Here is a 12,598-nt window from a genome sequence, read left to right as displayed (position 1 = left end):
GCTGGGGATACACAACTCAAAATGAAACCTTTCCAGCTTTTAAAGAATTTATGTTCTACTGGGGGATATGACATGTTGATTGGCAAGTAAGTATAGTCATTGGCCTTGATACAGTGCTTTAAGGTTTGAAAAGCACTTTACATTCTATAAATCATCTCCTTAGGGGCTCACAAGAACCTCGTGAAGCATCTGATATTCTTTCCCTCATTTTACAGGTGAGGAAACTGAGGTGCAGGGTTACATAGCTGATAAATATTTGAAGCAGGATTCTAGCCACTCTGCCATACTGACTTTCAAAGTAGTAACAAGAAGAAGAAAAAAATTCTCATTGTAAAGGGCAGCTAAGTGGCTCAGTGGATAGAGAACCAGGCCTAGAGATGAGAGGTCCTAGGTTCAAATTTGTCCTCAGATATGATATGTCCTAGCTGTGTGTTCTTGGGCAAGTCACTTAACCTCAATTGCCTAGTCCTTATTGTTCTGCTTTGGAACTGATACTTAGTATTGATTCTAACCAGAAGATAAGAGTTTAATAAAAGAAAAATAATCCTCATCTTGATTGCCCAAAAGACTGTATGCTCCCTGATGACAAGAACTATCTTGTTTTCATCCAATGTAGACATCCAAGAGTCTAGCATCTACACTACAGCTGGAAGATACTAGGTACTTACTACACATTTCATTTTTGGATGGAATTGGATTGAAGTCTGATCTTCAACAGAAGGCAAACATCTCAAAAGAAGGAACTTGCATTTTTTTTTCTTTTTTTCAACTAGGGTCTAGTAGAATACCAAGAACATAGTAGGTGTTTAATTCTTGCTTGTGGAAACCGAATCACAATTTTGGTTAAATGTGATCTCTCCTTCTTCCAATTTTCTTATAGCACTTTTCCTATGCCTCTCCTTTGAGCTCATAACCCTTTCTGTTGGATTGCAATTATCTGTGTTCATTTTATTCATTATCTATCCCTTTATTATATACTATGTATATCTGGAGAGCAGGGATGGGGCTCTTTTCTTTCTTGAATGCCATTATCCAGCACAGAGAAGACAATTAAAAAGTTTACGATGAATTATTGAACTTTATCGGTAAAGGATGTCATTCATCTTATTGGCACTTTCCACACTTTCCACTCTTCCCCCAATTCCTCCACCAAAAAAGAGAAAGAATTCCCTCTCTTCAATTCAGGAACTCAATGAATGTCATCTCATGCTAGGCTCTGGGAACTGAGGGTTGGCATCATAGCAAGAGTCTGGAGAAAAGTAAACTTCGCTCTCATATTTCCCACAACAGAGATGCAGGAAGGATCCATAGTGGCCAGGTTGAAGACCATTCCCTCAGGGGGGGAGAGAATTATGCTTGGGGATATTGAACTCCATTTTGAATCCTCTCCCTTTCCCTGTCCTGTCCTTATTCACTAAAATAGTGACTGAGGCCACCAGTAAATTCAGCCTGGAAAAAAATCTCACGCCATCAAGAAATAACTCCAAACTTAGAGTGTGCGCTGAAAATATTCTCGATGAAATCATAATCATATATTTATAGTCTTTTGGATTGTGTAGGAAATTTTGTTTCCCATGATATTTTTCGGTGGAATGACCAGAGACAAAAAGGAAGGCTCAGAGAGAAAGAGTGTTCCCAGCAAGGAAATAATATTACCATCGTACTAAGTCCCTGGACTATGAGATGATCGATCATCTCTCTTTCCTAACCACCCCACCCTAGATGCATGGCCATTGCCTTTACTCCAGGAAGAGTAACTATCCAGCTTGATGAATGGGAGATGGAATGACAAATGACCCATCGACATTCCCTCTCCCTTGGGACTGCGCCAGCCCGTTAGACCTCCTCCCCGTTCTCACTGAGGGAGATGGTGTGGATCTTAATGGTGGGTAGTTGGCGATTCTCTTGGACGGCTGGGCCTGAGGACCCCACACAGCAGCAGACCCTCAGAAAGCTTTTGCTTCTCACTCGGGCTGAAGTGCAGGTGGATTGGTCATGGGTTACAGCACTCCTAGTGGGCCCACTGGATGTGGAAGAGAAAAATTTCCACTCGCAGACCCCCTCTGACTTGGAGATCTTATAGAAGGTCTCCCCTGATCCCACTGGGATACGCACCAAGTCCTTGTGCTCTCCTATGGCGTGGCTGGGTGGGTTGAGGGTATAGCCAATGGCATGTTTTGTGGACTGTTTTCTTCGTAGACACTGGGCTCTCAGGACATTCTGAAATGCCTTTTTAAACTCTTGACTGGAACAAGGATAGATGATGGGGTTGATGCAGCTGTTTAAGTATCCGAGCCAAAAGGCTATTTTAAAAACAGTATCCGAGGGCTTAGATTCAGGGAAGAAAGACCCTAGAATAAAACACAAATATAGTCACATACGTTATTTGGCTGTGGCGAGGCATAGCATAGTAAGGTGATACGCACAAAAGTACAAAGGCTGATAAAAAGGCAGAAACACAGAACTTGGAATAACAAAACAAACAAACTAAAAACCTAACTGAATCCTACCATGGTTACTAGCAAGCCATATGACCCTGGGCATGTCTGTAAGATGGGGATAATACTTGTTTTACTTTTCTCCGTGGGATATTGTGAACCCTTAAAGCACCCTAGAAATTTGAACTATTAAAAAATCATGATCTATGTGATTTCGGAAAAGTCATTCAATTTCTTTGAGTCTCAGTTTCTTCATCTGTAAAATGGGCATAATCTCTGCAGCATCTCCATCACAGGACTACTACCAAAGATAGGTGAGAAGTGTTTCTAAAGTGTGTTGATAAGAGAAAATGAATGATGAATCTCATCTCTGCCTTTACAAAGTTTGCCAGTGGTCTGTTATATATCTGTATTCTTTGGGGGTGAAAACCCCACCTCCAACCAAACTAAGAGCCTTTGGATTTAAGCTTGCCTCTTGCCAGGCTGGTCTCCTCATTGTCTTCCAAACACACCTTGTTCATTTTGACCTTCGGGTCTTTGTTTATTTCCAATATTTGACAAACTCCAGTGGCTCCCTCTCACATCCAGGAGCAAATATAAAACCCATTGGCTTTTCCTAACCTAGGCCCCTCCTTCCACCAATAGCATTCCAGGCCTTTTACATTCTACAACCTACTTTGTACTCTTTGATGCTGTAACACTGGTCTCCTCGCTCCTCTAGGAAGAAGAAATTTCATCTCAGCTCTGGGCATTTTTTCCTGGTTGTCTCCTTCCTCATCTCTGCCTTTTGGCTTTCCTGGCTTCCTTCAACTTCTAGGTAAAACTCAATTTTCTATAGGAAGCCTTTCTGAATCTTTCTTAATTAATTTCCCACTTTGTAGTTTCTTTATACAAATTTGTTTGATTTGTTGTTCCTTCCTCTCCCCACTTAGATGGTGAGTTCCATGAAGGCAGGAGCTGTCATGACTTCTGTTTGAATCCCCAGGGCTTAGCACAGTGCCTGGCACATAGTAGGCGCTTAATAAGTGCCAAATTACTAACAATGTGGAGTGACCCAACTCTCAATTTATTCAAATTAATCAACAATCAATCAATAACCATCCTTCAAGATCCAGATTCTAGCTCTCCTAAGAAACCTTCTTGACTCTGGTCCACCTCTAGGAAAGACGATCTCTTCCATCTCCTCTTGGGTCTTACAGCAAGATCCTCTCCTTTAATAGTTAATGTACCTCCCCCCCCAAAGGCCAAATACTATCAAACATAGTATGGAGGGCTAGAAAGCCCCAGGTTTGACTTTCCCTTTCACCATGACTAGCTGTACAATGGAAGTAACCTCTCTGGGTTTCAGCTCCCTCATCCGTTACATTAAGATAATCTTTATAACTTTCCACTAAAGGTCTCCAACAACTGCTTTGTGATTTCTCTGGTCCCTTCTAGCCCTAAGGATTAAACAACAATGGGCAAGTCACTTAAGAAAAAGCTAAAGGTTAAATGACTATGGACAAGTCACTTAACCATGCTAGGCTTTTATTTTCTTCTCTTTGACCAGGTAGGAAGGGTTGATCATTATTGTCTCTCTCAGCTCTAAGTCCTATGAACTCTTGAAGGGAGCAGATATTGACTCAAATGTTCCATTGCCTAATGGAGTCATTTAAGGATGGGCAATGAGGCCACAGAGTCAATGAGGACCTTGCCACTTGAGTGAGTCAGTCAGATAATCAAAAAGCAGTTATTGAGCAGCAGTGCTTGGCACTGTTCTAAGCACTCAGGATAGAAAAAGAAGCAAAAAGACAGCTCCTGCCCTCAAGGAGGCTGCTATGGGGGAGATAAAAAGCAAATAAACAGGTTCATTTGAGCTATATACAGGAGTAATTGGAAATAATTCAATGAGTAAAGACGCTAGAATTAAGAGGAGGTTGGAAAACTTCCTGTAGAAGATGGGATTTTAGTAGAGACTTAAAGGAAGCTAGGGAAGCCAGAATAAATGCTGAGCTGCCTCTTCCTGCCCTCCCTCTTTCCTCCAGTGGTTTAAGATTTTCCTGCTACAGGGCTCTCAGGTGACCATAATGCATCTCTCTAGTATTCTGTCCCCAGTGAATCAATCAAAGAACAAAGTGGGTGAGTGAAGAAGGAATGAAGTGGGATGGGCAGTGAGTTACACTATCAGGATGGCATTCGCCAAATGGGGGGAAGGGAGGACCAAAGGCCACCGTGTCTGGTTAGCTGCAGGGGGAACTTTAATATCGCACAGAAATAGTTGGATAGCCCAATGTTCCCTCCTCCCACTCAGCCACTTACACTAACAAGCAGCATCACTAACAAGATTGCTTGTATTTTGTAAAGGTCTGAGAGTGTGCCTAATGACTGCTGGGGAGAACAGAGCATGTCAAAACTACCTTGTCTGGGAGTCTCTCTTCTCAAGGAATTAGATTAGGGGTAAATTGTCCTTATTTGGAAATTTTTGGTAAAGAAAAAATATGAAAATTTCTGAACTCTGAGACCAAATGCTAATGAGTGGTTATGAAATTGTCTGAAATTTGTCATAGTTCTGTCGAGTGGCAACATTCTGGAATTGGTTATTATTTGAGGTTAAGTGTCAGAAAGCAAGAATGAGTGGGATGATAATAGCAAAGAAAATATTTTAGATTATATGCTTGAGGTACAAAGTTTTAGTATCTTTATTCCCTTATTATTTCTCTTCCCATCCTTTTTATTCTCCCTCTGCTTCCTCTTAATCCCCTCTCTGTCCAAAGTTTCACAGTACCTTCTGGTATAAAGCTTTTCATTGGCTCCCCTACCCTTCTACCCTACACTTCAAGGTTCTCTCTATCCTTCTAACTTCTCTCAACTGTAGCAAAATCCTCATTTTATCAGTGTTTCTCAAGTATAAATATATATTTATAGGTAGAAATCAAGAAATCAAGAAAAAAGAAAGGTAGAGATCACAGATTTAGATCTGGAAGGAGCCTTATGAGTCATCTGGCTCATTTTATTGATGAGGGAACTGAGGACCCAAGAAGTAAAACAATTTCCTTAATATCACACAGCAGGTAATACATTGCAGTCAAGATTCCATATTGCTACTCTGGTTATAAATGTGTTAGTTTCTCTGACACAAAATCAACAACTTTCCCCCAAATTATTCACACAAAGGTGTGACTGACTGAAATCCCTAACCTTCTTGGCAGGTCTTCACTTAAAGCCAATTTATGCACTAGTCAAAAGACATCACCAGTGATATCATTTTCGTTCTCTTCCAGGACAAAGGTGAACAACCATAATCCTAGAAATCCAAAGAAGATATCTAGTTGCCTGAATTTCAGACAGTTTGAAGGAGCTCTTGTGTATCTATGTTTGTAGTAAGAGAGAATAGGGGTAAGGACATGGCTTTTAAATTACACCATTCAGTGACTTTCCAGGGTTGAAGGGCTGCCATTGTGGAAGAGAGATTAGTATCGATCTGTTTAGCCACAGAAGGTGGAACCAGGAGCACTGGGTGCTCTTTTCAGAGGAAGCTTTTGACAGCCAACAATGAACGTCATCCTGAAGTGCAATGGACGCTTTCATGCCGTGCCTGATATTAACCACCACTGAGAGTAAGTTTTAAGTATTATATATTAACACTCTCTTCCTCTCTTTCTTATAATAATAGTCATTCCCTCCCCTTCCCATGTGCCTCTTTGTGTGGTATAGATTATCCTAATTTCTTATTCCTTCAAGTGGCTCTTGGTGCCATCTTCTATTTCCCCCCTTTTCTTCTTCTTCTTTTTTTTTTTTGCATATCGTCTTAGAGCACTTAGTATCCCAACCTCTCCCTATGAATAATTTTTCTAAATTATATTAAGAACCAGAAGACTACAGAAGCAAACTAGTGTCACCATGAAGGAACCTGGATCTGCCCCACTTGGGCTCTAATACTCCAGAGGAGAGAGAAATAACACTGATGAAAAAGAAGATGGGAAAGTCATTGTCCTTGATAAGTGGCCAGTCAGTCTTCATTTGGATATCTGCAGTGGAGATAAAGCCATCACTTCTTGAGGGAGCTTATCCCATATTTAGATGAACTATAAATGTTACAATGTTTTTTTAATATTAAACCTCAGTTGGCCTCTTATTCACTTCTTCCCATGACTTTTGGGTCTTTCTCTGTCATGAACCATTGGTATAATCCATCTTAGACCAGCCCTTCTAACCCTTGAATACAGTCATCACCTCTGTTCTCCAGGGTACACATCCCCACCCCCTTCAGTTAATTTTCATATGGCATGAAATAATTTTTGACTCTCTTCCAAATGTGGTGTTTTTCCTCGTAAACCCTCTAGTATCTCAATTAATCAACAGACATTAAGCACCTATTATGTGCTAAGCACTGGGGCTCCAAAAAGAGGCCATGTCTTTTTGAAGATGTGATGCCTAGGACTGGGCATAATACTGAGCTAGATGGCAAAATGAAAAGAGTGCTGGATGGAGTTATTATTGTTACTGTTATCATTGTTGTTGTTATATTCTGGAGCGGGTCTGAAAAGAGCAAATCACTTCTGTATTTTAGATTTTAGTGGCAGGGGGAATTCCAGAAGAGGAAATCGATCTGCCTTACTGCAACAGAGATAGGGCAAATATAAATGTGGTTTCTAGTTTTACTCTCTTTATACTGGACTGCCACCATACTCTACTGTCTACCCAGGCTTTTCATGGGATGTTTGGTCATCCCAGGATGAAACAAGAACACTAAACATGATTGATTCTGGAGTTTGTTAAAGTCAGCATGGAACAGTGAAATAGAATATTGGATTTGGAGTCAAATCTCACTTCCTACACTTACTGTGTGGCTTTAGGTAAGCCACTTAGACTGTGCTTCAGCCACTTTCTCTGTCAAATAAGGGGGTTGAATTCAAAATAAGACAGTATGCAGAATAAATCTTCTCAGTACCTTATTATTTTCATGTTGTTTTCCCCATTAGCTCATTGGCTTTTCATGGGCAGGGGCTGTGTTTGCTGCTCTTTGAGTCCTTAGGACTTAGCACAATGCCAGGCACAAAGGATGCCCTTAATAATAGAATTTCTGTGGTTATAAGTCACAGAGAAAGGTGCAGGGGTTTCTTCATCTGGAAGGGGTCCTTTCTATACACATATTCAAGTTCCATAGCCATCGATTATTCAATGAACATTTATCATCTCTCTTTATCTGCCCAGGCTGTCCTTCATGCCTGGATCATTCTTCTGCCTTGGAATTCCTTTAAGGTCAACTCAGTGATCACCTTCTGCCAGGAGTCTTTCTTTATTCCTTCACTTGTTACTGCCCTAAAACATCCCCTAATTACTTTCTATCTAATTAGTCTAGCTCTTGGATTAACTTTTTGGTGTATATGATATTTGTCCCCGTCAAATAGAACAGAAATGGTCCTTGGGGGCGTGGACTGCATAGCTTTCTTTTTTACTTGGCATATACTCCTTGAATTTAATATATTTGAATTTTTTTGAATTTTAATTTGAATTCAAGAATTGAATACTTGAATTTAGTAACATATGCTCAGCAAATACTCCTTGAATTTAATTTGGCACCTGTTAGTGGTCCAGTGGATAGAGTATCACATTTGGAGTCAGGAAGGCTCATCTTCCTGAATCCAAATCTGGCTTCAGACACTTTCCAGTTGTGTGACCTTGGGCAAGTCACTTAACCTTGCTTGCTTCAGTTTCCTCGTCTGTAAAATGAGCTGGAGAAGGAAATGGCAAATCACTTCAATATATTTGCCAAGGAAGCCCTAAATGGGGTCAAGAAGAGCTGGACATGACTGAAACCACTGAACAACAACTACCTGGTAAGTGGTGTGCATTGGGTTAAGGATATGATAAGATGCCAAAATGGTCTTTGCCCTCAACAGCTGGTATTCCCCTGGAGAGAAATGACATGCAGGGAGATAAATATAAACTGCATACAATAGAAATATGATTCAATTTGGGGGTTCCCTCAAAGAAGCCTGTGTTCCATTGGGAGAAATAATGTATATATAGAGAAATTGTGACAAAATGATACAGTGATGGGATCAGACCAGAGCAAACCTCTTCTCTGCTTCAGATTTTAGTGGAGGTCCAGGAAAGGATACTGATTTGTCCTATTGCAACAATCAGAGTATACTAGCAAGTGAGGGATCAGGGAAAGTCTTGTGGAGAGTAAGCCTCTGACATAAGGTTTTTCTCTTATTTTTTCCCCAGTTACATATAAAAAAAACATTTCCAACATTTGCAAAGGGAACTTGGAGGAAGGGAGGAAGGAAGGACCACATTCTAGGCATGAAGGAACAGCCCACACAAAGGCTTGGGGGCTGGAAGCTAGTAGAGACCATGAAGCCCAAACTCCTCAGGATCCCCAGATCAAACGTGTCTGAAGCTAATGAGCTTAAAGTCCAGGCCTTTTCCCAGAGGAATGTGGAATGTTAAAATACTTATCTGCCCTCTATAGTTTCTTCTGGTTTCCAACCATTGAAATGGAACCTTTAACCCTTTGCTTGGCTCCTCTGCTTCAACCAGTATCTCTGGGCTTTAAAGAGAAGGGCCAAATGGACAAAATCCTCTGTGGCCCAAGTGTTACTTTCTGGGCTCCCAGAAGCTCTTGCTATCCCCCAAAATGCTTCTTTCCTGCTAGCTGGATGGTGCCTGAGCCTCACTTTTTTGTTTAGCCCTGGAAGGAATTGATTCTCATCAGATGGACAGAATCAGAGATTTTCCGAGGTGGATTGGGTCTCTGTGGCCATCCTGTTCAAAGCATACTTGAACAAGAACCTGAGTATGGAGTCATCTAGCCTCTGCCCCAAGACTTTCAGGAAGGGAGAACCTGCTGCTGCCTCTTGGGTTTTGGAACAACTCTCATCGTTCAGAAAATTTTCCCAACATCCAGACTAAACTGGCATCTTGCTCCTCAGTTCTGCCCTCGGGACCAAACAGACAAGTCTAAATCCTTGTCCATATGATAACTCTCCCAGGCCTTGAAGATAACGATCACCCTCTCCTCCACCTTCTTTTCTCCAAGCTAAACAGGTCCAGTTCTTCCAACTGCTCATGTCACATATTTCATATCTTTCAGCGTCCTGGCTGCCTTCCTTGGGATGCTCTCCAGCCTGTTTATGTCCTCCTTCAAGCTGTGGGGCCCAGAAAAGCCAGACACATGAAGGCTGGAAGGGTCACTACAATTCTTAGCTTGTTTCAGAGGAGGAAACTCAGGTCCAAAAGCACAAAGTGACATTCCAAAGTCATCCAAAGATAGGATTTGCACCTAAGTCATCCCAAAACCAGCATGCTTCCTGCTGCATGATGACTGTTGTGTCCTACTATAATGCCTCAGTTTCCCCACTTATAAAATGAGCTGGAAAAGGAAATGACAAACCATGCACTTTGCAGCCCTCTCCCCTTCCAATAAACTTCAGTTTGGCCTCCAGGACCCAAGACCAAATCTTCTGTTTGTTTGCTTTTTTCAAAGCCCTTCAGAACCCAGCTCCTTCTGCTTTCCTAGTTTTCTTACATCTTACTTATCTCCATGAGCTCTTAGACCCAGTGACACTGAACTCCTTGCTATTCCATGAAGAAGATCCTCCCTTTCTTGGCTCCAGGAATTATTTCTCTCTATCCTTACCCCCAAATCATACCTGCAATGATCTCCTTCCTCTTCTGGCTTCTCTCTTTTTTTTAATATTCAGTCATATTCAAGTCTTTGTGACCTCATTGGGGTTTTCTTGGCAAAGATATTAAAATAGTTTGTCATTTCATTCTCCAGTTTATTTTACAGATGAGGAAACTGAGGTAAACATGGTGGAGTGATTCACCCAGGTTTACACAGCTAGTAAGTGTTTGAGGCCAGATTTGGATTCAGGAATATGAGTCTTTCTAACTCCAGTCCTGGCATTCTATCTGGTACACCACTTAGCTGCCTCTTCCGCCTTTCCTGGCTTTCTTTAAATCTCAGCTAAAACTCCATCTTCTACAAGAAGCCTTTCCAAATCTCTCATTTAATATTTATTTATTTCTCCTGTATTATATATTACACATCTTGATATATAATCCAGTATATATAATAGGTACATATTTATCATGTATTTAGCTTATTTGTATACATTTGTCTATTTATTATCTCTATTAGATCGAGGGCTTCTTGAGAATGGGGGCTATAGTTTGCCCTTTTTCAGATGCCTAGAATTTAGCCCAGAGCCTCGCACACAGTAGGTGCCTAATAAATGTTTTTCGACTGACTGATTACGACATCTTATCTTTTCTTAATATTGTTCTTTTCTAGAGGAGAAGGGGTAAAAAGAGAGCTGGAAGATGGTCTACACTGGACTGGTGGAGGTAAGGACAACAGAGAATCAACTTAGTAAAGATCATCTCATCCAATGTCCCAATTTTTCAGAGGGAGAAACTGAAGCTCAAGATCACACAGGTAATATGGCTGATCCAGGATTGCCACCCCGGTCCTGAGATTCCCTTCTTGGTCAAGTGAGAGCCTGATGGTGCTCTTTTCCAGGTCCACCTGCCTGTCCTCTGTTTCAGCTTTAAGCAGAGGGATTCGGTTTTGACATCTGGCTGTGCCCGAGTTACTCAGAGCCAGAGCCCCGTAAGTCCTTTCCCTTACAAGCTGGCCAGTCCCCGTGAAAGGATTTCTCTCCTCACCGATGCCAGGAGAGCTACCGGAAGATGCCATCTTCTCTGCAGACTAGTTGACATGGATATGAGGGACCGTGCTGGGCATATGCCACAGCTATCACATGCCTACAAACCTGCTATTATATTGTGTTTTTTTCTTCTCAGAGGCACGCCTCCTGAGCTTTCCTTCTCTAGTGAAGGCATAATTCAGAACCCTCTCAAGAGAAAGAGATAAGAGGGCTTCCCTGAGTACCAGTCTGCTGTCAGTTCAGTCCTGAAGTGGAATCTTCCCTCTGACACTGGTGGGAACCTGACTCTATCATTTATCTTCTCTGAGCCTCAGTTTCTGCATCTATAAAATGGTAATAATAATATTCAGGAATTATATGAAAGACAGCATAGTGGAGTGGGTTGGTGGCACAGGGGATTGAGCACTAGGTCTAGAGTCAGGAAGACCTGGGTTCAAATCCAGCCTCAGGCACTTACTAGTTGTGTGACCCTGGGGAAGATATATCCATATTTGCCTCATTTTCCCCATCTGTAAAATGAGCTAGAGAAGGAAATGACAAGCCACTCTGGTATCTTTGCCAGGAAAACTCCAAATGGGGTCATGAAGAATCAGACATGCCTGAAGAGCAACAACAACTGACTAAATAACAAAAGGAATAGTAATTATCTTCCCTTTTGAACCACCCTATTTTTTCTGCCTTGAAATAAGGGGGTTGGCTCAGACTAGATGGCCTCTGAAGTCTTTCCAACGCTGGATCTGTCATGTCACAAGTTATTTCCCAGCAGCATCATGGGGTATCTGTGTTTTCCCCATGGGGCAGGGTGTCTCTCCTCCCCCAAATGAGAGTATGCAGATCTTCTCCCATCTGCCCTAGGCACATGCTACCTACCTCACAGGGCTAAACACAATAGATGAGTTCTAAACTCGAAAGCATTTTAGAAATGTGACTTCTTCTTCCTCCCTCTGCTTCGGTCAGAGATGCATTTCTATCCATCCATCCGTCAGGGTCCAGTTGAAGGACTCCTTCCTTGGGGAAGGTTTTCTTGCTGCCTCTAGGCTTCATGGGTCTCCTTTGTAACACTTTGCCTTATATGGTTCTATTTTCCAATCATGGGTCTTGTTACCTTGTCTATGCCCACGAGAACAGGGCCTGGATTTTATACTTCTTAAGATTCCCTTTCCTGGTCCTTAGCACTCAGCATCAAGGAGATCCTCCATAGAACAGTGAAGAAATCTTCCTTGATTGACAGATTAAAGAAAACGTGGATTAGGGAATTGGACCTTTCCCCTCAATGTCGTGATCCCAAACTTTCCACACTCGGTCTTCGAGCCTCTATTTATAAAAAATGTCTTCAAATAGTCCCCAGCATCTCTGTAACAGGCACTTCATAAAATTATTACTTCCAGTACTTATAAAGACATTTTATAATGTCCTGGCAAAAGGGTAAAGCATATAATTAAAAGGTGATAAGCATCAGTGTTCTATCAGCAGAAGATCACAAATTTGTGGGCTAGGAAA

At 41.6% G+C, this 12,598-nt stretch overlaps 1 protein-coding gene across 1 annotated transcript in view; it reads right to left on the bottom strand.

Moving 5' to 3' along the window:
* Positions 1–1,836: 1,836 nt before the first annotated feature.
* The window catches only part of ADRA1A (adrenoceptor alpha 1A), a 108,939-nt gene continuing 98,177 nt past the window's right edge, over positions 1,837–12,598 (bottom strand). The window contains exon 2 of the mRNA XM_044660374.1: positions 1,837–2,351. Coding sequence (XP_044516309.1) covers positions 1,837–2,351 — 515 coding nt within the window. The remainder of the gene's footprint in view (positions 2,352–12,598) is intronic.

The sequence above is a fragment of the Gracilinanus agilis genome, chromosome 2, assembly GCF_016433145.1.
Source record: "Gracilinanus agilis isolate LMUSP501 chromosome 2, AgileGrace, whole genome shotgun sequence".
Taxonomy (NCBI): Eukaryota; Metazoa; Chordata; class Mammalia; order Didelphimorphia; family Didelphidae; genus Gracilinanus; species Gracilinanus agilis.
The sequence above is the reverse complement of the archived record's forward strand: the minus strand, read 5'-3'. Positions and strand labels throughout refer to the sequence as shown.